Raw genomic sequence first — 27,773 nt, 5'->3', positions numbered from 1 at the left:
ATGTAGTAGTGTGGAAAAGTGGAGGTAATCCACAGAGAAACTCTGGGAAACACAAGCTTCCCACTTGAAGGGCCAGGGAGCTGGGGCATTTAGATACCCACTCCCATCAGTCCTTGGTTGAGGACTGCTGCTGGGAAGCTATTAATTCCCCTCACTTCCTCCCTGCCATCTACACAGGCAGAACAGACTTCAACAGCTTCAGAAGTTCCTGGGCTGAAAAATGCCAAATAATGGCAGTTGAAAGTTTGCCACATGCACAAAATGGTAGGGTCTAAGAAATATAGGAGGGACATTGAACAAATTTCCAATAGCAGGCAAGTGTCAAATGCAAATTCAGAGGGCTTCACAAGTGATCTTAGCAATTAGAATGGATAATAAGAAACCTCTCTCAACAAGAGCCTGAGATGCACTATTCTTATCATTTGAATACTGAGTGCTGCTTTCCATTTTTTTTTTTTCTTTTATTTTGCGGTACGCGGGCCTCTCACCGCTGCAGCCTCTCCCATTGCGGAGCACAGGCTCCGGACGCGCAGGCCCAGCGGCCATGGCTCACAGGCCCAGCCACTCCGCGGCATGTGGGATCTTCCCGGACCGGGGCACGAACCCGCGCCCCCTGCATCGGCAGGCAGACCCTCAACCACTGCGCCACCAGGGAAGCCCTGAGATGCACTATTCTTATCAATTGAATAATGAGTGCTGGTTTCCATTTTTTTTGTGAGTGTGTGGTACGCAGGCCTCTCACTGTTGTGGCCTCTCCCGTTGCGGAGCACAGGCTCCGGACGCGCAGGCCCAGCGGCCATGGCTCACGGGCCCAGCCACTCCACGGCATGTGGGATCTTCCTGGACCAGGGCACGAACCCGTGTCCCCTGCATCGGCAGGTGGACTCTCAACCACTGCAGCACCAGGGAAGGCCTGGTTTCCATTTATTAAACAGTTCTTTTGTGCCAGGTACTGTACCAATGGCCCAACGTCCATGATCTCATTTAATGCCCACAACAATCCTATTATTACATCACCAGTTTATAGATGAGGAAGCTAGACTCAGAGGGATTAAGTAATTTACTGAAGTAACAGACACCAGCCCAGGTCTCTCAGTTGCCAAAATATTTTTTCTTTCTGCCTCCCACTGTTTTCAATGTCCCTAGATGGACAGATATATTTCCTTTAGCTTGAGTATGTCATTAGCTCTGGAAATTCTATCTACAAAACATCACAGTCCCCCGCCTTTCAGAGAAAGACCTGTGTCTTCATATCTTTGAAATTCCAGCCTGTGTACCAAAAATGGAGAGACTTCTCACCTGGTGCCCCTGCCGTTTTTGCCGCATGGACTTTTACGAGAAGCTCTCATTTAGTGCTCTGCACCTGCCCCTTGGTGGTTAGCACTTTCAAAGAGCTGCAGGCTCCATGAATTACAAAATCATCTCTGCTTCTATTTCCTTTCCCGTCTGATTTCCATTTGCTCTGCCTGGTCATGGATGGGAAGTTTCTTTTTTTGTAGCATCATTCCAGTCTGACTTTTCTTTCACCTCTTCACATTCCACATTCCATCAAGTGGCAATTTTATTCTAAGATCACCAGTTAGATCTTTAAAATAGATTTTCAAAGAATATCTGACTGTTAGAACTTCAAATAGCTCAAATATAACCATTTTCTTCAATAAACCTAAATTCTAATCTATTTTAAATAGCATTTTGAGCAAAATAATAATTCATACTCACTTGTATTGGTCCCTTTTTACTCCTGAGTCTCCAAGTCATTCTTAAAACCTTCAAACTTTACGTCCTCTAATGCTATCACAGCACATTTTTAATTATTGGTATCAAAAGAAAGGGACTATCATAGGGGAAAAGCCTTCTATGTTATTTTACCAGCTTAATTTCTACACAAAAGCTTTGAAGTAATCAACAAAAAGAAGAAATGTGAATCCAAATATGCCACAAACTAGGAAGACAGTCCAAGAATTAACAATGAAGGTCAAATCCAAGTACAACAAATCCCATGGAGAATACTGATATGTTTTGCTGTAGTGACATTTCATGGTTAATTGGTGGTTTGTTAAAGATTACATTTCCAAGATCAAAAAGAATAATGATAAAACACACTCAGAAATGGAAAGCAAGAGGGCTCTATAAACAGTAGCTGTTTGGAAATTATAAATGGTACTAAATGACTAATAAGGAAGATAAACAGCTTACCACTTCTCAGGGAATTTTGTAACTTTCAAACCACAGAGTGTTGTGGGCAGAATTTGATCAAAGGTCTCTAGAGTACACTTTCATCCTCATGAGGTTGAGGGCTGTGAGTTGGAAAGGCCTTTAGCGGTCATCTACTTCCAGCATCCTGCCCCAGAATTCCTCAAATTCCATTTTTTCCCATAAGCTGTTATTTCCATCCAGGTGTTACATGTACCAGGCCCCTTTTCTACAGCAATGGCCCTTTCAGGTCTTGAGGTAATTTTAAATAATACAAAGAAAAATCTGCCTTGCAGAATCTTAGGAGGCTTCACCGATTTCACATTGCTCTTAATGGAACGAAGGCATGGCATCATCTGCCTAGCCTCATATAAAAAAGGAGGAAAAAACCAAAAAACATTCATTGCCCCATTGAATCTGCTGACCTACATAGTCCCATGTGTGACACTGGTCCCACACAGAAAAATTTGAGCTTACTGTCCACGCTGAGGCTCAGTTAAACCCACCCTATACACAGTCACCTAAGTGACTTTTCTAGAACACAATCTGATGGAGTCACTCCTCTGCCTTCACCTTCAATGAATCTCCATCGCCTACAGAACAAACTCTAAATGACAGAGCCATGGCTCTCTTTCCAGCCATATCTCCTATCAACCCCCTTTCTCAGAGTTCATGCCCCAGCCATACTGAAGAACATACAATATTCTCTTTATCTTAAGGATTTTGTACAGAGTGGTCCCTCTGCCTGAAACTTTCTTTCTTCCTTCCATCTTTGCCTGGGAAGGTCCTGGAAAATTTCTACTCACCCTGCTGATCTCCACTATCACTTCGTTCAAGAAGTCCCTCTGGGTCTCCCATTCCCTACCTCCACCACTGGGCTTAGTTAAATTTAGCCTCCTGTGTACACCCACAAAGACCCACTTCCTCTATCAAATGACTTATTTCCTATGTTGTAATTACCTATTTCTTTATCAGTCTCTCTGACTGAACTATACACTCCTTAAAGACTGAGAATTTGTTTTCTTCACTATCATATCTCAAAACCTAACAGAGTAACTGACACATGACAGTAACTCAGTAAATACGTGTTGGATGAATGAATGAATGAATGAATGAACGAAAGAACAACACACTGACCAGCTGTATGAGGTCAATCTCTAGTCCATCCCTCCCTCTCTTACCTGCAACCTAAAACAAAGCCCAGTACTTCTGGATGTCTTCCCTGGTCCTGGAGCATTTGTGAAATTACAACAACATCATTCCCATCCCAGAAACCTCCACTTCCAATAATTTGTTCTCCTTGGCTATAGTAACACCAGTTACCTAAATGTGGCCCGTCTTCTCCCACCACATCCTAAATCCTCTGAGCCAGGTGCAGCGGCTTCCTTTCACGATGCTAGGACAGGCCACAAAACAGATGATAATCCCTTTGCACATTTCAAGGAGCAGCACCAAGGGAACAGTACCTGGGAAATGCCATTGAATATCCATGGCATTTCAGAATATCCATGGCATTTCAGAATATCCATGGCATTTCTATAGCCTCAGCACTTCTCTCACTCTGGGAATGAAGGTCCAAAAAGCACATCAGAGAATGTTCATAGTTGTAAACAAGCTCCACCTTTGAAACACAATCTAGATAGAACCAAATATAAAAGCCTGAACAATGGATGAAGCCAAGGTCTCCTCCATGATTTCCCTTCTGACAACCTTATTGTCTCCTCAACCATAAAAGGTGAACTTGAAACTCAGGACCTTGCCTTGTCACCAGAAACATCCAAGCTTGGATCAGTCTTTCTAAGACCATATATTTGCTCTGTGAACTATTAGAGATTTGTCACATACACAGAAGTATAACAGGATTATTTCTATCTACCTGGGGACCTGGAGTCTTTCACATTGCTCCTGTTAAAACTCTCAGAACAGCAAAACTTTACCTACAAAGTGTTTAAGCTATGACACTCCCAATTTTCACAAACCTCCTCATCTCTTGTGAGTCACATGCAGCCAATTCCAGGAATTGGAAACATGGTTGTGAGGATGAAACTGACTTTGGGGCTCCCCTTGGATATGGTCTTCCAGACTTACCAAAAGGCCATTAAGAGGAAGGTTTACCCCACCTCAGGGAAACCCGAGGAAGTACTTGCAGTCAAGGGCTGCCCGTGGCTTCTGAGCTACGTCCGAAAAGAATTTCATACTGTACCTGGATCTGCTGAAGCAATTTCTGACTGTCTGAGAGCCAGCATGTACCGTTCCTGAACTGCCTGCATTGTGGATCATCAGTAGGGCTGTCAGATTTAGTAAATAAAAATACAGGATACCCAGTTAAACTTGAACTTCAGATGAATAATAAATCATTAGTTTTAGTATAAGTATATCCTATGTACTATTTGGGGCATACTTATCTTAAAAATGTACTCATTGTTTTTCTGACATTCATATTGAACCAAACAGCCTATATTTTATCTGTCAACCCTACTCATCAGAAATGATGGAGGCTTATAGAGATCCAAGAGATGCCTCAGAGCATCCTCAACTTTTATTTATATGTCCTGGACAGTGAGCACGAACTTTCCACTCCCATTAATTGGCTATAATGGAGTATATTCCCAATTTTAGAGCTTTTTCTACTTGTCATTGTTATTATCTTCCTTATTTTAAAGAGATGTTTATTTTTCTCCAAACTTAATAGCTCATCAAAAAGTATCTGAAAGTTCATTAGACAAGGGAAAAACAACACAATTCTGAAAAGTGAAGGAAACCGCCTGGTGTTTAGTAAAGAAGTATTAGGGAGATTGAAAAAGCCAAACTTAATAAGCAAATCTCTCCAAGGGTATTTTCATAGCTTGATACCCTGCCACACCCTGAAAATATTATTACATCAAGAATGTAAAACTGCTAACCAAATGTAAGGCTCCCATATGATTCTATCAAATTGAGGAGGCTTCTTTACTAAGCAGTGAGCAGACTTGCTGCCCCAGGGACCTTGGCAGTTGCAACATAGAGCTCTTCCCTTTGGGATGGAAGCAGCAAGTTTTCCTGTGGTCTACACGTTGGCCGCAAAAATACTACACTCCCAATACTTGTCAACTTTAAGTATTTTTCTACATATCTCCATTTTTCTGTTACTATTTGGACTACATCCTAGACTTGACATTACATAAATTGCATTCAAGAAGGTATTTTTAAAAGTTGGTAGGAAATCTTAAATCTATAGCTTGCAGTCCCTGGCTTACTTTCATCCAGGTGCATAAGGGTTTTCAAAAGTAGTCAGGTTAGTTACCCCATATCACAACCCCATGCTTGTGTCAGAGATATAAAAATGTAACATGATATTTAAGGTTTTAGTTGCAAAATCATCAAGCCTCCCAGACAGAGGCAATAGAGCAAAATGATTACAGAGGCATGGATTTTGATTTGCTCCAGTGTCTTGGCCAAGTCACTTGGCCTCTGTATTTATTTGTACTTATCTGCACTTATCTGTCACTTGGGGGTTATAATTGTACCTAGTCCATGGGTATATTGTACAAATTATCTGTAAAATAGTTAGAAGAAACCGACACAGAGTAAGCACTCCACAGACATTGGCTATTAGCTACTGGAAATATTCCTCCATGAAAAAGATTACTTTATCAGTGGATGACTCGGTGGGAGAGAGTGAATCACAGAATCACAGCATGTTGAAAGTGACCTAGTTCACACTCTTACGTGAAAAAAAGAAAAGTGTGTATGTGTAGAAAATGTCTGAAAGTTTGCATAACAAATAGTTAATCATCTTAACTTTGAGGATTAGAATAAATCAGGAAAGAAGAAAAGATTGAGTGTAATTCAATTTCTATATCATTTGTGTTTCTACACTGAGACTTTTAATACGCTGGAAGTGCAATTTTTTTTAATGTGGCGGGATAAAGGTTTTCAAGTTTTCCTGATACATCTGTATTATTATTTCAGAATTGCTAGCATTTCTTGTCATCTTCGGATCTACACCCATTTGAGTCAGTGGGCCATTCTGGACGGAGGAGATAATAGATCAGAAGTGAAGTGAGAGAAACGGAGAGAAAAGATTTTCTCTTTTCTCTTAAAAGAGGAAAGGTCTTTGGAATGGGAACAACTCACAACGATACTTTTGGAAAGGATGTGATGGAAAATGAGACAAACATCCTACCCCTGTGATGAGAAGGATTCCTTGGGCTGGATGGAAGGAGGTCAGAGGTGGTTGGACAAGGAAACCAACTAGGGAGAAACACACACAAGTGCAGAGCAAACACCCTGAGGCCACTCAGCCTGACTCCATGCAAACATATGTCCAGCAGCCAGCCCTTCACCTGTGGTTCCCCGGCAAGACAGGTACCTCGGGGGTACCAACTCATTCTGAGTCCATTATGCCTGGCCATTCATAAACCGCTGTCTGACTTGTGAGGAATAAACTCTAAATGTTTACGAGGAAATTGGGGAAGGAGATTGAAAGGTTACTTAAACAGAAAAACAAGTTCAGGAAGGCAGGATGGTAGAGAGACAAGAAAAGGACCTTAAAAGATAGAAAGGATTTGCCAAAGAAGAGAAAGAAAAAGAAATGATTCCAAATGGGTTAACCTGCAGCTAGGAAGTTAAGGAAGATTATTGATGTGTGAGGACTATGGAATAAAGTGAATAAAATTTATCAGAAGTTGCTGAGAATATGGTAAGAAGCATGATTATCAAATTATGAATTTCCTGCAATGACATTCTAGGGGGACACTAGGAAGGGGAAGCAAATGTTCATGAGATGATAGTAGCAGGTGGAACGTTGTTTCAGGGGAAGATCAGTCTTGCAGTGTGTATCAGAGGAGGGCAAGTGTGAGCAAGCAATGAAATACTAAGTGTATATGGTTCCTTCACTGAGTGCACCCAGCCCCGTGGTCAGACTTGAGAACAAGCAGGACTTCAGGTACTGGAGCTACATTTCATTCATCAAGACTTGAGAAGACACCCTTAACTCAGGTCTTCTCTTCAAACTCCATCTTTCCTTCTTGAGCTTCATTTGGCCTCCTCCCTTACCCTCAAGCTGTGGACTAATGCCACAGAGCAAGATGGGTCACTAGTGTCCTCCATCCCCTAGCGACTGTGGTTCACATCAGTGGAGTACCAAAGGCAATAACCAAGTAACAGACACAAGAGTGTATGAACAAGAAGAGATTCTGATAAGGCTTTCTGTGACAGTGTGGACCAAGTCGGCTGTATATGCCTGGTATCACCTTCATCATGAGCATCCTTAGGGGAGAAGTTCTCAGAAGGCAGAGCCTGGCTCTCTAGAGGCTCTGCGTCCTCACAGCCCACTCGAAGACCTCAGTTAAAGCTTCAGCTCCCAATATCTCTCCCTCTGCCTACTCACAGTTTTTGAAGTCTTCTTTCCTCCACATTTCTCTTGAGAGATGGAAGAGGAGGAAGAGGTTCAGGCCAGCTCAGACTCCCCTGGGATCCCAGCAGGATGCCTATCATTAACCTCCCACCTTCTAGGAAGCTCCTAAGATCTCCACATTTGGGGGAGTTTTCATTTCATCTGTGCTTCAAATTGCTGGCTGGAGATGGCCTGTTGGAAGGTGGCTAAAAGCAAGTAGGAATCCTTCGGGCAGCCTGGCCCTTCTCGACTGTCAAACATCTTCAGGGAGATTCTAGGAAACATTGTTTGTTCTAGAGAAGGGAGGGAAACAATCCAATTGTCCAATAATGCTTGAATTGAAAATAAATGATGCTATACGCATGTGACGAAATAATATCAAACAGTCAAAAATAAAAGACCTAGATCTATATGGATTGATGTGGATAAATCTTCAAAACATAATATTGATTGAAAGAAAATAAGATAAAGAATGTTAGATTATGATAACAGGTATGTAAGTATTTAAATATTTAAATCAATTCAACATATTGTTTGTATATATATATATATATATAGATGCAAGAAAATAAACTTTATCCAAAGAACACATTATTTACATTTAATTTGCTCATTTATCTAGGAAACCCAAAAGAACCCACAGATAAACTAGTAGGAACTAATAAGACGGTTCAACAAGGCAGACAGATACAAGATCAATAAATTTTAAAAACCAATCAGGCTCCTCTACACTGGTGATAACAAATTAGAAACTGTAAAAGAAAATAAGAAAAAAATAAGATCTAAAAATAGTTACAAGAGCTATATAAATTATTTAGAGCTAAGCATATGTAAAAGTAAATAGAACTAACAAACTGAGTATGCCCAATTAAACTCTGCCCAACCCAAGGATTAAAAAAAGACCGTTCTTACTTTATGAGAACAGACCCTCTTCTTAAGTAGCAGATCAGTAAGTGAGAGTGAATCCAAGAAACACAGCATTTGAAAAGTCAGCTAGTCCAAGCCTCTTGATCACACATACAGAAGCTGAAGCCCAGGAAGGTTGAGTTACTTGGTAAAGGGCCCAATGTCCTGACTCAAGGACTAGCATTTTTCACTAATTCATAAGACACAATCAAATTCAGTACCTTGGAAAGACATGGAAAAAAATGAAGAAATCAATCATATAGTTACTCATCTTTAAGTACAGAAATAGCCATGACAAAATTACAGGTATTGAGGGAGAACTGAAGTACAGAGTTTAAAATGTCAATAATCCACAAGGAAACTGGAGACTATTTAAAATATTAATATTAAATCTCTATATAAAAGACATTAAAAGATCTCCAATCAAAATGTTAATTTTAGAATAGATATGGTATGGTACAATTTATAAATCAAAAATACTTAGAAGAAACACAATCTGGTTAACAAGTAAAGTCACAAGACAATTGCAGGAGAAAAAGAGTATCTTTCTCGAAATGTCCATCAATAAGGGAATAATTATATTATGATTTGTCACTAGAAGTAAATAAATAACATTTGCCTAAAAAATGGGATAGACCTACAGCAAAGATTTATACTAAATCTCTATATTAAAGACATTAAAATATCTCCAATCAAAATGTTAATTTTAGAATAGATATGGTATGATATAATTTATAAATAAAAAATCTCTATAAAGCATCACATATAAAGCACTTACATATGTAAATTCATGGACCAAAAGTCTTGAAATCAGACAGCTAGTGATCAATAATCTCTACAAAAGGAAGTAGTCTTGAGAGTGGGGTTGGGGGGTTATGAAGGGGGACTTTTATTGTACTTTTATACATTGTACCCTTTAAAATAATTCAGTTTTTTTAAATTAATTTATTTATTTGGGGCTGCATTGGGTCTTTGTTGCTGCCAGCGGGCATTCTCTAGTTGCGGTGAGCGGGGTCTACTCTTAGCTGTGGTGCACGGGCTTCTCATTGCAGTGGCTTCTCTTGTTGCGGAGCACGGGCTCTAGGCGCACAGGCTTCAGTAGTTGTGGCACGTGGGCTCAGTAGTTGTGGCACACAGGCTCTGCAGCGCAGGCTCAGTAGTTGTGGCGTGCGGGCTTAGTTTCTCCGTGGCATGTGGGATCTTCCCGCACCAGGGCTCGAAGCCATGTCCCCTGCATTTGCAGGCAGATTCTTAACCACTGCGCCACCAGGGAAGCCCAATAATTCAGTTTTTTATAAAGAGAATATTCCTAATATTATTCCTAAATTTTAAAAATATATAGTTGGATAACACTATGAAAAATTAACTGATATATTTTTTATTATTTCTCTTTGCTCCCTGGATTTTTTTCCCCATCCAGTCAGCTAGGCACTCTGAGTTCACTGCATTAGGAAGGTAAAGACAGCAGAAATGAGGGAGAAAAAAAGAAAATTCTCAGCTTTGGAATGTTAAAAACGGAGGCCACAGTAGAACAGGTGAGAATTCTGTGAACAAAAAATAAGTCTCGTCTCAAATGTAAAAAGTATTCTCTGCACTGGGAGGCAGGAGAGGGAGGGAGGGAAGGACTGAAGGAGAGAGATCAGTGTGGCCAGGGACATAGAAACTGTGCTTGAGGACGATATGCCCAGGAAAAGAATCAGAATCTGGAGAAGATTCAGCCTGCATGTGATCATCGCCTCCAGCCAGCATCCCCATCTCAGACCTCAGGAAATTCAGAGAGAGAGTGGGAGTAAGTCAGGAGGGCCACGCACACAGTCTGTGTGGCAAGGGTTGTGGCCATTCCCTATGTGTGAGAAGTCTCCAGCAATTTCCAGGCCTCCTTCTGGAAAATGCTGGTGGATGTCTCTAGTGCTTATGTGAAAGCTTGTTCACAAACCTTGAAAGATACAGATGTAGACGACTGACAGATAGATGCATAGATAGAAAAATGTAATTAAATAAAACATCCAGGAAAGGTTTGGGAAATGCCCTTTATTGCATATGATGTTTATAACATTATATTAATGTTAGACTGAGTGCTGGTCCCTTCATCCTCCTTCAGACCACGGCATTCTGTCTGCTACTATCCTGAGGGTCCTTTCTTCTCCCTGGAAGGGAGAAAACAAATGAGGTAGAACAGGAAGAGACAAGAAGCACTATAAGCTCTGCTGGTCAGGGTTACCCTCCAGCGTTGCCTTAAAGCTCAGAGCCACACACAGCACAGTGAGCTTGGCTCCAGATCAACCACCGCACAACGAAGGTTCTGGAACATTTCCATATCTCGGGGGACCTCATTTCCACGTGACTCTCTTTCACATTCCCCTTTGTCCCAGAAGGCTAGGTACAGTGGTCAGAGTGAGATCTCAGCTCAGGCCAAAGGCTCTCAGACCTCAAAGTTTTGGTCCTACAAGGGCCCCTGTCCTCTCTTCAGACCACTCCTGGCTCTCTCTGCCGAGAAGGAGCTGCTGGCAGTACGTCCTCTTAGAGCTGAGGTCCACCGTGCAGGCCCTGAGAAAACTCCTAGTCAAAACGCTCCACATTCTTGTTTAAGTCAACAGAGGTCAATTCCTTTGGAAGTGCTGGGTGTGTCCCCAAGTCAACTCAACTGCACAGCCATTAGGTAAACCAGCACATCTCTGCGGCCCCTTCCCTTAGACTCCTCTGGGCCCTCGTGACATAGGCTCAGAAGACTGTGCCAGCCTCCAGCCTTACCTCTTCCAAGAGAAGGCCACACCGTCTTCCAGGATCTTCTGTCCCATGAATCTCAGTTGCTGTGTGGAAATCGAAAGAGAGAAAAACACTTCTTAGCTAAAGAGAATTTCTTGTGGGAGCTGAAAAGCTCAGGATAAATTCCCACTTACAGTCATGACTTTATTATTAAATGACTGGGCCAGAAGCACGGGAGCCAGTTATCTCCCATTCAGTTGTCCCCTGAGGTGCTAAAGCCCCCAACTCTCCCTTATGGAAGCATGAGCCTGGGGTGGTGAGACGGGACTGGCTCGGGGAAGGTACAGCTCCCTCCGCAGCCCCAGCCCCTGCTCACTTCCTGTCCTTCGGAGAATGAAACACATAGACTGGACACTGGCTCCTCGGGCAGAGGTCTTCCCCCGTGGGCTGCTGCCCCTCATTCTCCTTTTCTTCTTGCTTCTCTTCCTCCTCCTCAGAGGTGCTCTCGGATTCCACATTGCCCGTCAGCTGGGACATGGCGAGATGAAAGACATGGCAGCTGAAGCCGTCCTGGACGCTGTACTGCACGTGCTGCTGGAGGATCTCCAAGGTGGGGAAGACCCGGCAGCAGGCCATGCACCTGAAGCCCTTCTCCATGGTCACCATCCAGTCCGGTGTCTTGGCCCTGGGTGTCTCCTTGACTGCAGGTGACCCTGATGGGCTGTCTGGCTCTGCCCTTTCCTCACGCTCATTCTCCTCCCCGGTGGGCTCACCGTCAGAGAGGTTTCTGGTGGACACATGAGAGGCGGCATTGCCTACCCACACATGCTCAGGAAGGGTCACTTCTTCTCTCCTCAGCTGCTTTTCTAGCAACTCCAAGGGTTTCTCTATCGTCCAGGAGACAGCTACACCCTTGTTCACTTGTACCCGCATGTAGAATATTTTCATGTCCCTTTCCTCTTCGTCTGTATACAGAGAGGCCTCACAGGATGAAGAGGATGAGAAGGAGACATACTGTGATGGGGGAGTGGTCTCCCCTTGTTCCTGAACTTGGGCTAGGGGTGCTCTAGGCTGGGCAGTGTCTCGATGTAATCTCTGGATTTCTGAAAAAGGAAATTAAAAACATAATAACATGCATGGGCCATGCCGGAAGCTGAGGGAGCAGGTGTGGTAGACGAGGGAGGGACATTTGCATGACATAGCTGTGTCATGAGCTTGGTGTCTGTTGGCCGTAGGATGGAGTGGTGTATCTGGTGTCATCTGTGGGCTTTTCATCTGCGCGTGGGGGGATACTGGAGCGGTTTCTGTATACAGGAGTGTGGAGTATGGCGGTGAGGGCTGTGGTATGTGAGGGATGCAGAAGGATGCGTGTACGACAAGGAGTGCGAGTTTGGAAATATCGGTGGTGCATTACTTGTGGAATGGGGCTGTGGTGCAGGAGAAGAGCACTGTGGATCACGTGCCTGGGGTTTATGTGTGCACTGAGAAGGGCTGTGCCTGGAGGGCGGATGTATGTGTGAGCTGTGTGGACCTCAGCTGGATGGTCCTGCTCTCAGGCTGGAGGTCTATGATGAAGAACTCTGTCCTTCTCTGGAAGCAAGGGCAAAGACAAACCCTACATTTCCCCCTGAAGATGCTTAATCCTGTCCCTCTGCCCTCCACCTCAAGCCCAGACCTTTCCGGCCCCTGCTCCTTGACTTCCCCACCATGGTGGTACCAGGATTCACACGCCCCCCAGACTCAGCTGGGATCCCTGCCCTCGTAACAGCTCAGCCATCCTGCCCAGGCTCCTCCACAGAGCCCTCATCACCTCTGATGACCCTGGGTTTCCTCTCAGCCTCCCTGGGATCTGTGTGCCTCCTGCCTCACAGCCAAGCACCCCCTCACCTGAGGAGCCCCGCGCCCTTACCACTGCAGATGAGCTTGCACGGAGAAGAAGCATAGGAGAAGAATTCAGAGGCAGAGGAGACCTCCCCTGACCCTGGGCTGCAGCCTTGGGCCACCACAGTGGATCCAAGCTGAGGGGGATCCTCTTGTGACTTCGAGATTCCTGAGGGAGGAATGAAAGGCTCAGGGTGGGTCCATCAGTCCTCTGTCCACAGATATTTACTGAGTGTCTGACACGTGTCAGGTGCAGCAAATACACACAGTTGAGAGTGTGGTTCCCAGTGGATACTCCAGTATTTAATTCAAATCAATACTTATTCTGTCAGTGTCTTGTTGGTAATGTAGGCCTCGGTGGTGGCTGTGAGTATGAGGGAAGAGTGAGTGATGTGTATCAGTTAAGTCTGTGGTAAGTGTGGGGTTGGCGTGGGGAGCACAGTGCAGATGTGTCTATCTGTGTCTGTGGCCTTTGTGTGCATGGTTTCTGTTCACGAGTCAGGAATTCTGGGACATGTAACTTTTCCTCATTACATGGTGTGGCTTGTATTTATGGTGTGTGTTCATTCTTTCATTCACCAAGATTCAGTAAGCAGCTACTCCTATGTATCCGGCACTCCTCCATTGTTCTAGTCTCTGGTAATGCTGCACATTCTAGTAGGGGAAGACAAACACTAAACAAAAATACAATAAATATATAATACATCAGCTGGTGGTAAGTATATAAGGGTTGCCAGACTTAGCAAACAAAAATACAGGGCACCCAGTTAAATTTCAATTTCAGATAAACCCAGAATAATTTTTTAGTGTAAGTATTCCCATGCACTATTTGGTCTTACTTATTTTTAGTGTAAGTATGGCCCATACGATATTTGGGACATACTCATACTGAAAAATTACTTGTTGTTTATCTGGAATTCAAATTTAACTGGATAGCCCATATTTTATCTGGCAACCCTGACATGGGTTAGTGAGACTGTGGTTTACTGTGGTTTGTACAAAGCAGGTCTGGCATTACTCAAGAATGTGTTATAAGTGTGGTGTGTATGACATGTGACTGGTTCTTATAGAGGTATTTAGAGATAGCTGAAGTTAGCTGTGTTTGTGCGAGAGTTGAGGAGATACATATATATATATAGTGTGTGTGTCATATATATATAGTGTGTGTGTCTATATACATATCTCATCTCCAGCGTTTGGTATTGGAGGAGAGGATTGTGATACAGGTGGGTTGTATGAGAATGTAGTACAGGAGTGATGTGTGTATATACCTACATGTGCTGTGTCTGGTTTAATAAGGAAGTTATATGTGGGGTGTGTGATATTTTTGCTGTATCAGAGTGTACATGGGTGTATGAGTTACTGTCTCATAAAACACCCCTAACAATAATTCTGTATACACTCTTACATACACCGAGTGTCACCCAGGTCCAGGCAGGGTGACAAGAACTTTACCACGCAGACTTTATATCTGATAAGCACTCTACCCCCATTCATCCCGCTCTTCTCTCCACTACCACACACACACACACACACACACACACACACACACACACTCTCTCTCACACACACACAGGAACATAGAGAAAAATATTCTGAATGGTGGGGGCAGGGGCAGTCATTGCCTTCCCCAGCCTGTCCCAGCCACTGTCTGAAAATCTGCCTGCTGTCTAGACCTCCATTCCCAGGGCCCATCCTACAGTCTCCAGGGCCCTGGGCCCGGTAGGAGCTACTGGGCTCTAATCTGGGGCAGAGGCCTCTAGCTGGAACTCTGGGGTGGGCTCCACTCTGCCCCACTTCCTCACATGACCACCCCCCTCCCAGGGCAAGCTACTCGCCTACATTTAACGCACGCAGGCACCACGTGGCCCGTGGCTCTCAGAGCTCCCCGCAGGACCCTGAGGACATTTCTCAGCCCTGCCCACGTGGTCTCAGTCTCTGGAAAGCCCTTCCCTTCCCTTGATTTCCTTTGGGAAATTCTTCCTGTTGAAGGAATAAAACCTCCTTGCTTTCAATATGACACCATCCCTAGACAAACAATCTTCTTTTGAACTGCATTCCACTTCTCAAGGTATTTTTCAACAAGGCCTTCAACTCATGGGGCTTCTCTTTCCACTTTGGTAAAAGGGGCCAAGCAACTCATGGGTCTCTCTCAGCATCCTTGCATCCTTCACATCCCACACCTCATGACCCCAGGGAAAGATAAAAGAGAATAAGAGACAACTCGGGGACTGAGAAAAGCTGCACCTCTAGGTCTGTGCAAGCAGGATGCAGCCTGCTGTGAGTCCGACAAAGCTCCAGGCCCGGCAGCCCCAGGAGAGAGTCCTCAGACCGGTGGAGCTGACCTCCCATCTCCCAGGGGCATCTGGCCGTCCTGTGCCGTCTCACACCACAGGGACCCTCCGGATGGATACGGCAGCATCAGTGAGACAAGGTCTCTCGCTCCCTGCTTCACAGGTGACACGTTCTCAGTAACCCCCCCTTCCTAGAGAAGGTTCAGTTTGGCAGAAACCCATGTGCCCCAGACAAGTTGCCCCCCACATACCTCCTCCCTTCTCGGCAGTTTCCTGGGACTCTTCATTTTCCAGATGTTTCCTCTTTTGTCGCTGTTTCATCGTACCAACTAGAAGTCTCCCTTAGAAGATGCCTCACCTCCAACTCCTCCTCTTCCCTACAGGTTGGCCCTTCTTGGCTCTCGGGAAATCCGTTGAAATGATTCAATACAAATAAAAATAGTCAAGTCTCCGAAATGGCTGAAGAACTTAGACCACTTAGTGAACCGGCAGTACTGCCTAGCGCTCACCAGGGCTGCTAAGTTTCAAAGGTTGCCACGGCCACAGCAGAGTTCTCTAACCTCAAGGATGACCTCAGAGCATTCTGTGGACCTAGGTTCAACAGTCTCTGCAACAGCACAGACCCCATTTTCAAGAACAATTCCTTTTTCCCAGTAGAACCTTTCCCGTGAATTCAACTCTCACATCTTTCAAATGTGGCAGGATATTTTGAGATGTTAATCTGTTCCTGTTTATTTTCTTTTCTTCATTTCACCCTTTCCCTTCTGCATTCAGGTGGGTAGCAGACCCTATGTTCTCTGGCCAGTGGAAGAGCCTGGCAGGGCATAGCAGAAATAGCATGCGGATGATCTTGGCTTTTATTTCTAAAATCGCAAACTCCATGGAAAAGAGAGGATACTTGAGCAGAAACATAACAGAAGCAGGTTTTTGAAATTAGGTACTGTCTTGTTTCCCTACTGGAGTGTTGAAATGTGCTAATTAAGTCAGAGAGAGATGCCTGCAAATCCTGGAGGAGAAAAGGCCTCTCAAGTGTGGCTGGAGGGGTAAATGGGGCAAAAACTCTAAAAGGAGATGGCTATAGTATGCATACAAGCAGAATCATGGCAACCAGAATCATGGCAACCTGTCCCATGCATGGCACAGCAGCCACCAAACCTGAAGGAGGCATGGCCCCCGAGCTGATGGACATCTACACTTACAACTGTGGGCTCCAGTCAACAATGATCATGCTTCCACCCACTCCCTCAAAAGCTTGGCCCTGTATGACTTCCAAATAGGGATGGCGGAAATCCAAACAGGACACCAGCAGGATCAAGGCTTAAAATACAAATTACATGGAATTATAAAAAAAAAATTTGTACTGTTTCTTGCACACCTCTGCTTGTGGGCTGTAATTTATACCAGTTATAAGTGGCAATGCATCTGGATCCTCCTGATTCCACTCTAGAATTAGAGACACCTCATTTTGAGGTAGTGGCCAGGATCCAGTGGGAGTATTGGTGCACGGGACGAGGTAGACTCCCAGAAGTCACTGCTTTCATTAGAAATACCACATGGACTGAGGCGGGTCCCAATTTGAAAGGGCACTGCAGAATGACTTAAGGTTTCAGGCAACAGGAGAGTGAAGAGAGGACAACTTCAGCCTTGTGAGGGTTTGCTGACGAGATTAAATCTTTCTGCTTCTTGGAGAATCCCTAGAAAAGATGGGGCAAGGAGGATTTTTCTTCTTAGTTTTTTGGGGGTAGAAATTTCCAAACATACACAAAGTAAAGAGAATGATATAAAAGGAATGCAGCACCATTTACCCATCACCCAGTTTCAACAATTATCAAAAGTCTGCCATTCTTGTTCTGCTACACACACACACACAAACAGACTCACTCACTCGCACACTTTTAGCTTTTTGTGTATTTATTTTGGTTTAGGAGTTTGGGGAGGGTGGGGGAAGTGCTGTTTTTTATTGCAAATCTCAGACATTATGTCATTTCTCCTTACATGCCATAGTATTTATCTCCAACAGATAAACTTGTTTCTAACATAACATCATTATCTCACCCAACAAATTTACTTATCATTTTTTCTTACCACAATAACTAAGCCATACTCAATTTCCTCCAAATGTGTTTAAATGTCTTTTTTATACATGATCTATTGAAATCAAGATCTAAAGAAGGTCCACACCTTGCAATGTCAATGTGTCTTTTAGTCTACAACAGTTCTCCCTCCCTTTTTTTTGGCACTGATTTGTTGAAGAAACTAAGTAATTTATCCTGTAGAATTTTCCACAGGAATCTGTTGATTGTATTCCTGTGATGTCATTTAAGATGTTCCCTATTACCTCTATTTTCTTATAAACAGGTAGTTACAGCTAGAGAATTAATTAGATTTAGATTCGATTTCATGTTACTATAAGATTATTTTATAAGTGATGCTGTGTACCTTCCTATTGCATTGCAACAGGAAGTACAAAAAGTTGTCTGGTTTTTTGTTTGTTTGTTTGTTTTGTGGTACGCAGGCCTCTCACTGTTGTGGCCTCTCCCGTTGCGGAGCACAGGCTCCGGACTCGCAGGCCCAGCGGCCATGGCTCACGGGCCCAGCCGCTCCACAGCACGTGGGATCCTCCCACACCGGGGCACGAACCCGCGTTCCCTGCATCAGCAGGCGGACTCTCAACCACTGCGCCACCAGGGAAGCCCTGTCCGATTTTTAATGAAGTTAAGGTTGATCGGTGAGGTCAGGTACTGTCAGCTTGGTCCCTCCATCCATAATGATGAGGAACCACAATGCTCCTCACCAACCTTTCAACAAAGAGCATAACAACCGTTGATGATCACCACTTCCTTAGGAGTTGAACTTTCATTAGAAGTTCTAATTCCATCATTCCAAGGAGGACGATTCTTTAGGCATCTTTCTTAGACCCTGAATTTCTGAAAGAAATGAACCTCCCCGCAGAAAAAGAAAGACAATTCCAAACGTACCAGCTCAGGTTGTCCAACCTAGAAGCAATGGATTCATCACAACAAGCCCCAGCTAGGCTGGGACATACTTTGGTCATTCCTTCATTTCTCTGTCCATTCTTCATTATATAAACAGTTATTTAGCCCCTCCTATGTGCCAGGCTCTCTAGATTCTGTACTTGAACATTTAAGAACAAAAGAGATACAAAGATTTTCTCTCAAGGAGCTTAATTCTAGAGGAGAAGATAGACAATTTTTTAAAAATACCTAGTAGGTTAGATATTTGCAAGTACCATGATGAAAAATAAAACAAGAAACTGGATATGGGACTATAGGAAATAGGGGAATTTCTATGCTGAATGGGAGATCATGGAAGGCTTCACTAAAAGGGCCTCATCTCAGTAGTACCTGAGGGCAATAAGGGAGCTTAGAGCCAAGGTTACATTTTTTAGGCAAAAAGAGACTGGAGTCTGGGTCAGGGATTGCTTGGCGTGTTTGAATACCAGGAAGAAAGCCAGTGTGGCTGAGGGAGGGAGAGAGTGGTAAGAGGGGAAGTCAGAGGGATAATGAGGAACCAAATTATATAGGGTTTATAGGCTACTGCTAAAACTTTGGCTTTTACTCTGAGTGACATGGGAAGCTTGGAGAGTTTCAAATGAGAAATTACATTTTAAAAGATCACTCTAATTGCTTTGTTAAGAACAGACATTTGGAAGGCAAGGTCAGAATCAGAGAGAACGTGGGCCTATTGCAATAAACCAGGAAAGAGATGAATGATAAAAGGAAAACTAGGTAAACTAGACGTCATCAAAACTAACATCATTTGCTATGTGAAAGATTCTTTTAAGAGTATAAGAAGTCAAGCTAGAGACTGGGAGAAAATATTTACAAACTACATAGCCAACAAAGAAGTAAGTCTATAACATATAAAGAACGCTCAAGCTCAACAGTAAGAAAATAAACAATTTGATTAGAAAATGGACAAGAGATATGAAGAGATTCTTCATTGAAAAGGATATACAAATTGCAAATAAGCACATGAAATGATGTTTAATAGCACTAGCCATTAGGAAAATGAAAATGAAAACCATAATGAGATACCACTACTCATCTATCAGAATAGCTATGGGATCCAGGTAAAAAATTAGCTTGTTTCTCCAAACAAATTTTTCTTAGCACCTGTGAAGTCACTATGAAAGGTACAGTGAATAAACATTTTGCTATCCACGGAAGAGCAAGTAAGTTAACACTGGAGAAAACACTTCATAAACCATACAAGCTGCACAAAGGTGAGGCGCAACAGTTACCCTCAGGAGCTGTAATTCTGAATACTTTTAACCTCAAATGGACCATGAACTTCTCTGTTCCAACCTAAGATTCTATAGTCGTTTCGCAGTATCCTCAGGGGATTGGTTCCAGGAGCCCCTGCAGACACAAAAATCCACGGATGCTCAAGTCCCCTATGTAAAATGGCATAATATAGTCAGCCCTCCTTACCTACAAGTTTCGCATATGCAGATTTAACCAACCATGGATAGAAATTTTGATTCACATTTGGTTGAACCTAAGGATGTGTATTTACTGAAATAAATCCACCTATAAGTGGACCCACACAGTTCAAACCCACGTTGTTCAAGAGTCAGCTGTAGTACCAAGTCCAGTGTGGAGGGACAGGGGGTTCCCCGTATCACCAAGCAATTATCAGGCACCACCTGAGTGTTGTACAAATGCAGCTCAATTCTGACACTATTTACACAAAGATAGCGTCAGATTCCACAGATTAGGGCTCAGTCCTACAAGACTGCTCCTACCACACACACACACACACACACACACACACACACACACATTCAGACACCAGTAGCAAATAATGCAGGTTTCCATCCTTGCTTCTGACCAACCAGATGTTGCTTTCAGCTTGATTAATCCATTCACACAAAGCAGGCTCACAGAACTCAGAGAAACATTTTACTTACTAGATGACCATTTTACTTACTACATATTACAAGTTTTATATATATATAGACTCAGGAACAGCCAGATGGAAGAGGTGCATAAGGTAAGGCATAGGGAAAGTGTCTAAATCTTTCATGGTCTCTGAGCATGCCACTCTCCTCGTATCTCCACATGTTCACTGACTCAGAAGCAATCCAAACCCCCTCCTTTTGGGTTTTTATGGAGGCTTATTACATAAGCATGATGATTAAATCATTTGCCTTCGGTGAATGATTCAACCTCCAGCCCCTCTGACCACTTCAGAGGGGTGGGAATGAAAGTTCCAACCCTCTAATCACTTGGTTGGCTCTACTAGCAATGAGCCTCCATCCTTAGACACCTTTATTGCCCTCAGCACTTAGGAAATTCCAAGGGTTTTAGGAGCTCTGCGCCAGAACAATTGAAGACCAAATATCTATTTCTTATTATATCACACAACCACCTTCAATTTCTACAGCACTGCCTTCAAGAGGTTGCCCAGTCCATATTTCAGTATTTCCAATGATAGGAAACAATTCCCCTCAAAGCAGCTTTGACATTTATGTATAGAAAACTTAAACTTCAATTCAGTAAAAAGAAGGATCTTCTATATCCATAGGGCTTTCCCTATGTATCCCAGTTATACTCTTTTTTTTTTTTTTAAGAATATGTTGGGGGTAGGTGTTTATTAATTAATTAATTAATTTTTGCTGTGTTGGGTCTTCGTTTCTGTGCAAGGTCTTTCTCTAGTTGCGGCAAGCGGGGGCCACTCTTCATCGCGGTGCGTGGGCCACTCACTGTCGTGGCCTCTCTTGCTGTGGAGCACGGGCTCCAGACGCACAGGCTCAGTAGTTTTGGCTCACAGGCCTAGTTGCTCGGCGGCATGTGGGATCCTCCCAGACCAGGGCTCAAACCTGTGTCCCCTGCATTAGCAGGCAGACTCTCAACCACTGCACCACTAGGGAAGCTCCAGTTATACTCTTTGAAGACCATATCAATCAAGAATAAGCTTGAACTACCACTGGCATTTTTCACAGAACTAGACCAAAAAATTTCACAATTTGTATGGAAACACAAAAGACCCCGAATAGCCAAAGCAATCCTGAGAACGAAAAACAGAGCTGGAGGAATCAGGCTCCCTCCCTGACTTCAGACTATACTACAAAGCTACAGTAATCAAGACAGTATGGTACTGGCACAAAATCAGAAAGATAGATCAATGGAACAGGATAGAAAGCTCAGAGATAAACCCACTCACATATGATCACTTTATCTTTGATAAAGGAGGCAGGAATGTACAGTGGAGAAAGGACAGCCTCTTCAATAAGTGGTGCTGGGAAAACTGGACAGGTACCTGTAAAAGTATGAGATTAGATCACTCCCTAACACCATACACAAAAATAAGCTCAAAATGGATTAAAGACCTAAATGTAAGGCCAGAAACTATCAAACTCTTAAGAGGAAAACATAGGCAGAACACTCTATGACATAAATCACAGCAAGATCCTTTCTGACCCACCTCCTAGAGAAATGGAAATAAAAACAAAAATAAACAAATGGGACCTAATGAAACTTCAAAACTTTTGCACAGCAAAGGAAACCATAAACAAGACCAAAAGACAACCCTCAGGATGGGAGAAAATATTTGCAATTGAAGCAACTGACAAAGGATTAATCTCCAAAATTTATAAGCAGCTCATGCAGCTCAATAAGAAAAAAACAAACAACCCAATCCAAAAATGGGCAGAAGACCTAAACAGACATTTCTCCAAAGAAGATATACAGACTGCCAACAAACACATGAAAAAATGCTCAACATCATTAATCATTAGAGAAATGCAAATCAAAACTACAATGAGATATCATCTCACACCAGTCAGAATGGCCATCATCAAAAAATCTAGAAACAATAAATGCTGGAGAGGGTGTGGAGAAAAGGGAACACTCTTGCACTGCTGGTGGCAATGTGAATTGGTACAGCCACTATGGAGAACAGTATGGAGGTTCCTTAAAAAGCTACAAATAGAACTACCATATGACCCAGCAATCCCACTACGGGCCATATACCCTGAGAAAACCATAATTCAAAAAGAGTCATGTACCAAAATGTTCATTGCAGCTCTTTTTACAATAGCCCAGAGATGGAAACAACCTAAGTGTCCATCATCGGACGAATGGATAAAGAAGATGTGGCACATATATACAATGGAATATTACTCAGCCATAAAAAGAAACGAAATTGAGCTATTTGTAATGAGGTGGATGGACCTAGAGTTTGTCATGCAGAGTGAAGTAAGTCAGAAAGAGAAAGATAAATACCGTATGCTAACACATATATATGGAATTTAAGGGAAAAAAATGTCATGAAGAACCTAGGGGTAAGATGGCAATAAAGACACAGACCTACTAGAGAATGGACTTGAGGATATGGGGAGGGGAAAGGGTAAGCTGTGACAAAGCGAGAGAGTGGCATGGACATATATACACTATCAAACGTAAAATAGATAGCTAGTGGGAAGCAGCCGCATAGCACAGGGAGATCAGCTCGGTGCTTTGTGACCACCTAGAGGGGTGGGATAGGGATGGTGGCAGGGAGGGAGACGCAAGAGGGAAGAGATGTGGGAACATATGTATAACTGATTCACTTTGCTATAAAGCAGAAACTAACACACCATTGTAAAGCAATTATACTCCAATAAAGATGTAAAAAAAAAAAGAATAAGCTTGAAATTTTATTGTAACAAATAATTCCTCCAAATCTCAGTGGTTTAAAACAACAAAGGTTCATTTCCCACTCCTTGTACATGCCCATCATGGGCTGCCTAGGAGTTCTGCTCTTCATTTTCCTTATTCCTGCCCCCAGCTTGACAAAGCCACCTCTCTCAGTCATCTTTGTAGAGAGAAAGAATTCTGGAGCCTCACACTGGCAGTGTGAGTTCTGGTCCCAAAGTAACACACATCACTTCCACCCAAAACTGTTGACCACAATCTTATTTTTAGGGAAACCACTGCCCAAAACCGCCTGCCCTGACCAGGCCCGATAGTAACCACTTGCACGAGTTATCTTACAACAGGAGGTCCTGGTAAGGAACGCAGAACTAACAAACTACCACCAACCGGAAGAATTCGGGATAGGTCAAAAGGAGAGAGGAGACTCCAGTCCATATGTCCTACCAACCTCCCAGAATCCTTCTCGCTGGAACCTATCCTAGCTGAGCAATGTGTGCACCACCAGAAAGGATCCTGAGTCAGAATGATTGGCCAGAGACAACCCAGAAACTAACCCCATTACCATAAAACCTGAGACTGCGAGCCACATGGCAGAGCAGTTCTCCTGGGTTCCCTTACCCTGCTGCTCTCTGCCCGGACACGCCTTCCCAATAAAGTCTCTTGCTTTGTCAGCACATGTGTCTCCTCAGAAAATTCTTTTCTGAGTGGTAGACAAGAGCCCACTCTTGGGCCCCGGAAGAGGTCCCTCTTCCTGCAACATTATCATATGTCTCTCCATTTTCGAAACTCCTTAGGGAAAAGTAATTGTGAACAATACTACTGAAGAGTACAGAAACCATACAGAACAATTCTAATCCCTCCCTGTTAAATATAAGACTTGACAAAACCATCAAGCTATTCATTCACAAAACTGGGTCTAGAACTCAGATCTCTTAGGTCATGATTCAGAACCTTTTTCCACCATGCTCTGTTAGGATTTTTATACCAAGACAACGTAGTTGGGTTAATAATGCCTTTACTTCACTTTTTGTTTTTGTTTTTTTTCATGAATTGATTCAGGAGGGAGGCTTTGGAAGCCCCTAAAACACTTGCCTTAAACTGAAAAGCAACTGGAAAATAATCCCACTGCCTTTTGAAATGGTTGACCTAGTAAAGATTAGATGTCTGGGAGGCTTTTATGTTCTGAATATAGGGAATAAAAAGGAAACAATCTTCCTAAGTCTTTAAGAAACAGGGGGAAAAACTTGACTCCCACTTTGCTATTTTGATTAGCTTGTTGCCACTTCAGTTCTTTGAGTAATAGCAGTGGCAACAGCTAGAGTTTAGCCAAGATAAAAGTATATATAATAGTGTGGCGGCCCCTGCAGAACCACATACCACTGTAAATGCTTTAGCTCAATCCTATTTGCTCATAGGTCTGTGCAAAGTAACAAATGGTTCTGAAACATTTATTCCAAATAGCTTTCTTATTATTACTTTAAAGATAACTTGGCTGCCAAATACTTGCTCCCTGGTGAAAAAGAATGCATATATGGGAGGAGGATTTATGTATCAAGATATGCTGCTTATTTCGCTCCTGCTGATACAATGCACATCTAATGAATTAGAGATAATCTTCCTCTCTTCCCCAAACTGTAGATAAATATGTCGTTTCTCCCTCCCTTCAATTCAGCCTGGTCATAGTTATTTTCTTTAAGAATATTATTCCCCTGCTTAAATCTTAAATGGCTTCCCAATGCAAGAAGAATAAAACCTAAAATATTCAACCGAACATTCAAAGCCCCGTAGGGTTGAAGACCCTGCTGAGTTTTCCAGACTAAGCATAACACTCACCTTCCCGCCTCCACTCAACTAGGCCAGACTTCCCTCCCTCCATCAGAGGACAGGCGCTTGCTCAAGTCAATTCTTTCAAAAGTATAATTTTTCAAAGTACAATTTGTTTTTAAGTCCAATTAAAATCCCACTTTCTACAAGAAGCCCTTCCAGATATCCCAGTGAGAATGGACCACACATTTTCCCAGCATGTAAGTTGTACCTCTGTGATAACTCTTTTCACATTCTTCACTCGGGCAGACTCTTAACGAATGTGTCTGATTTCCCCCACAACATAGAGTAGGATCCCTTGGAAAGTAGAGGCCAAGATTCCTTATCTCTGGATTTTCCACATCTCCTTGCACTGAGTATGATCCCTAGCAGGACCCTGTGGGCTCCTGGGCACAAAGCCTGTATCGGTGTCCCCCATTTCTTGATTACAGGAAATAGGCTTCATTCAGCCTACATGACCTTCCCTGAGTTCCAATGAGCAGGTTCAAGCAGTTGCTAATTAGAGAAGGGAGGGGATGTGAGACAAGGGAGGAATAGTCAAAAGAAGCAATAGTGCAGCCTTGGGGCAGGGTCTCGGTTCCCCCTCAAGGGATACACATAACAATACCTTTGAGCTGTTTTGCAGATACTGAAACCCCCACTAGTTGGGAGAAGTTAATGGTGTGCTACCCACAAACACGCAGACCCCAGAACCAGTTGGAACCGTAAGGTTGATGATGCTGACTCCCACTTACCTCACCACCAACCAATCAGAGGAATGTCCATGAACTGATCACACCCTCCTCTTTGACCGATTACTATAAAACTCCTCACTACCCTCTCCAGGTCAGGGCCACAGTTTTGAGGGCAATCGCCTGCTCTAGCCCCCTTTGCCTGGCAAAGCAATAAAGCTATTCTTTTCTACTTCACCCAAAACTCTGTCTTGAGATTTAATTCAGTGTTAGGGTACAGAGGCCGGATTCGGCTTCAAGTATGAGCTCCCCTACTTGCTCCCCTATCCCGCAAAAAAGCAAAAGCTTAAATAAATTGCCAAAGTACTGGATCTTCTTCCTCCCTAGGCCAAACAATGTCCTGACCAGTGGCCTCTCTTCTTTTTCCCCATACCAGCACAGGAATGCCATCTCTGCATTTATGCTTGCCTGTCACCATGTTCATGTAACTGAACAAAAGTGACAGCCCTGTTCATCCCATGTCCTGTGTAATCCACCCAACTCCTTTCATCTCCATCTAAAACTATTTTTTACACTGCCTAAAATTTAACCATAGAGAAGCAGTACTTTGAATATTTACCCTTCAAAGATTTTTATTAAAATACAAGTAACCTCATGAGAAGTGGCGCCTTAACTTAAACCATCATCAGCCATTGTTTTAGCAAGGACTAGGGGAAAACAGGCTGAGAATTGGGCCATTTTTTAATGGGATTGGAAATGTAGAGACAGGAAAGAGAAGAAATGGTATCTGGTCAGGAGGTAGATGTTGGGGAGGTGGTGAAAAAGTACCAAAAATAAATATTCAACTTCCTCATAAATTTGCAACAGACGAAGTCTTCCTGAGCTGGTGCCCCTGTGTGAGGCAATGTATTAAGGACATGAGACATACAGATCCACTGCAAATTAATAATGTTAATAAACTGAGCTGAGACTCAGAGAGTTCAAATAACTAGGGTTGAGAAGAATATTCGAAGTTTATTTTTAAAGGAGCCCAGAGACTGAGGTAAAACCCACAACTGTAAAGAACACCTTTCCATCAAGGACTTAGCTTCTATGTATGAATTGTAAGCAAGGGAAGCAGCCTTAGAAAGCAGAATCGGATGATTACTGGTGCCTAGGAAAACCTCCGGCCTAAAGAAGTAATCTGAAGTTAGCCCCATCTTCCTCTAAACCCACTTGGTAGGGTTTTGAAAATCTCCTCCATGAACATAATACACTTGACATGAATTCATGGAAGTAAATGAGGTTAACAGGATCTGACCAACATCTTAGTGTATCTTCCAAAGGCTGGGCAGTGTATCCATAATGAGGAAAGGAATATGAAATGCTCACAAATCCCATGATTAAAATGCCTCTTGGTCTATAAATCGTGTTTCCCTGCTGTTCATAGCTCTGAAAAGGATTAGAGAGAAACCTACTCCTGGGTGTGACAACTGGGGTCACTGAAGATTAGATGTTGCCAGGAGCCCACAGAGTCTGCCCTGCAGAAAGCAGTGAAATGATCAAACCCCCACTCCTTCTGCTGGAATATTTACTGTTGACACAAGAGTTCAGCTGTAGACTATGAGCAAAAACCTTCTGTCAATCCCTTTCAGTCCTTAATGGGACAAAAAGAGCTAGAGATCTTTCAAAACAGTTGAAGATTGCTAACTGACAGGGAGCTGGGAGAAGTGCAACTAGCATATGGGTAATTTTTAAGGCTACTTTTAAGTGTGAAGCCCTTTGACTGGTTCTCTGTCTCGTGGGTGTCCCGAAATTTCCATCTCACTGAAATTTGGAAAAGAATTCAGGTTCTATCTTTCCCCAGAGAGGGGAGGCAGCCACAAGCTTTACAAACCCAGAGTTTGTACATACGGCAAAGTTAGATTCGCTTACTTTTGGAGCCTGACAATACTTGATACCTGATAAAAATCACTGTCAAATAACATTTATAAGAACCCAGTTGCATGAGATGGGGTACTATGTTGAGGATCACAAACAGTTACAGCAAAGGCCTCCAGGTGCCCAGAGTTTAGGGCAAGCAAATGAGCATATAGGAAAGGCAAAATTTAAAAATGGCAGAGCAAATTTGAATGGACCAAGTAACTGCTTTGCCATTGTACATTCTTCCTATCCCCTGTCACCCATCCATCTATCCATCCCCCCAAAACATACCCCAACCCTAGTGACAAAGGTGGAGGCAAAGCCTGGAAGGACAGTCCACAGGTACTGAGATGCTCAG

General features: G+C 43.1%; 1 protein-coding gene across 1 annotated transcript; it reads right to left on the bottom strand.

Annotated features, from left to right (window-relative positions):
* Nucleotides 1-719: 719 nt before the first annotated feature.
* On the bottom strand, nucleotides 720-18,472 carry LOC111183316 (protein FAM170A). Its single transcript, XM_022590535.3, has 6 exons — nucleotides 15,609-18,472; nucleotides 13,092-13,232; nucleotides 11,559-12,285; nucleotides 11,228-11,286; nucleotides 8,483-10,623; nucleotides 720-7,863 (listed from the first exon to the last, which is right to left on the bottom strand). Exons 1-4 carry the CDS (start codon nucleotides 15,676-15,678, stop codon nucleotides 11,280-11,282), a joined length of 945 nt encoding a protein of 314 aa, XP_022446243.1. The 5' UTR covers nucleotides 15,679-18,472; the 3' UTR covers nucleotides 720-7,863; nucleotides 8,483-10,623; nucleotides 11,228-11,279.
* Nucleotides 18,473-27,773: the final 9,301 nt, after the last annotated feature.

The sequence above is a fragment of the Delphinapterus leucas genome, chromosome 3 (genome assembly GCF_059928025.1).
Source record: "Delphinapterus leucas isolate spDelLeu-1000000601 "Yukka" chromosome 3, BTC_Dleu_Yukka2, whole genome shotgun sequence".
NCBI lineage: Eukaryota > Metazoa > Chordata > Mammalia > Artiodactyla > Monodontidae > Delphinapterus > Delphinapterus leucas.
The sequence above is the reverse complement of the archived record's forward strand: the minus strand, read 5'-3'. Positions and strand labels throughout refer to the sequence as shown.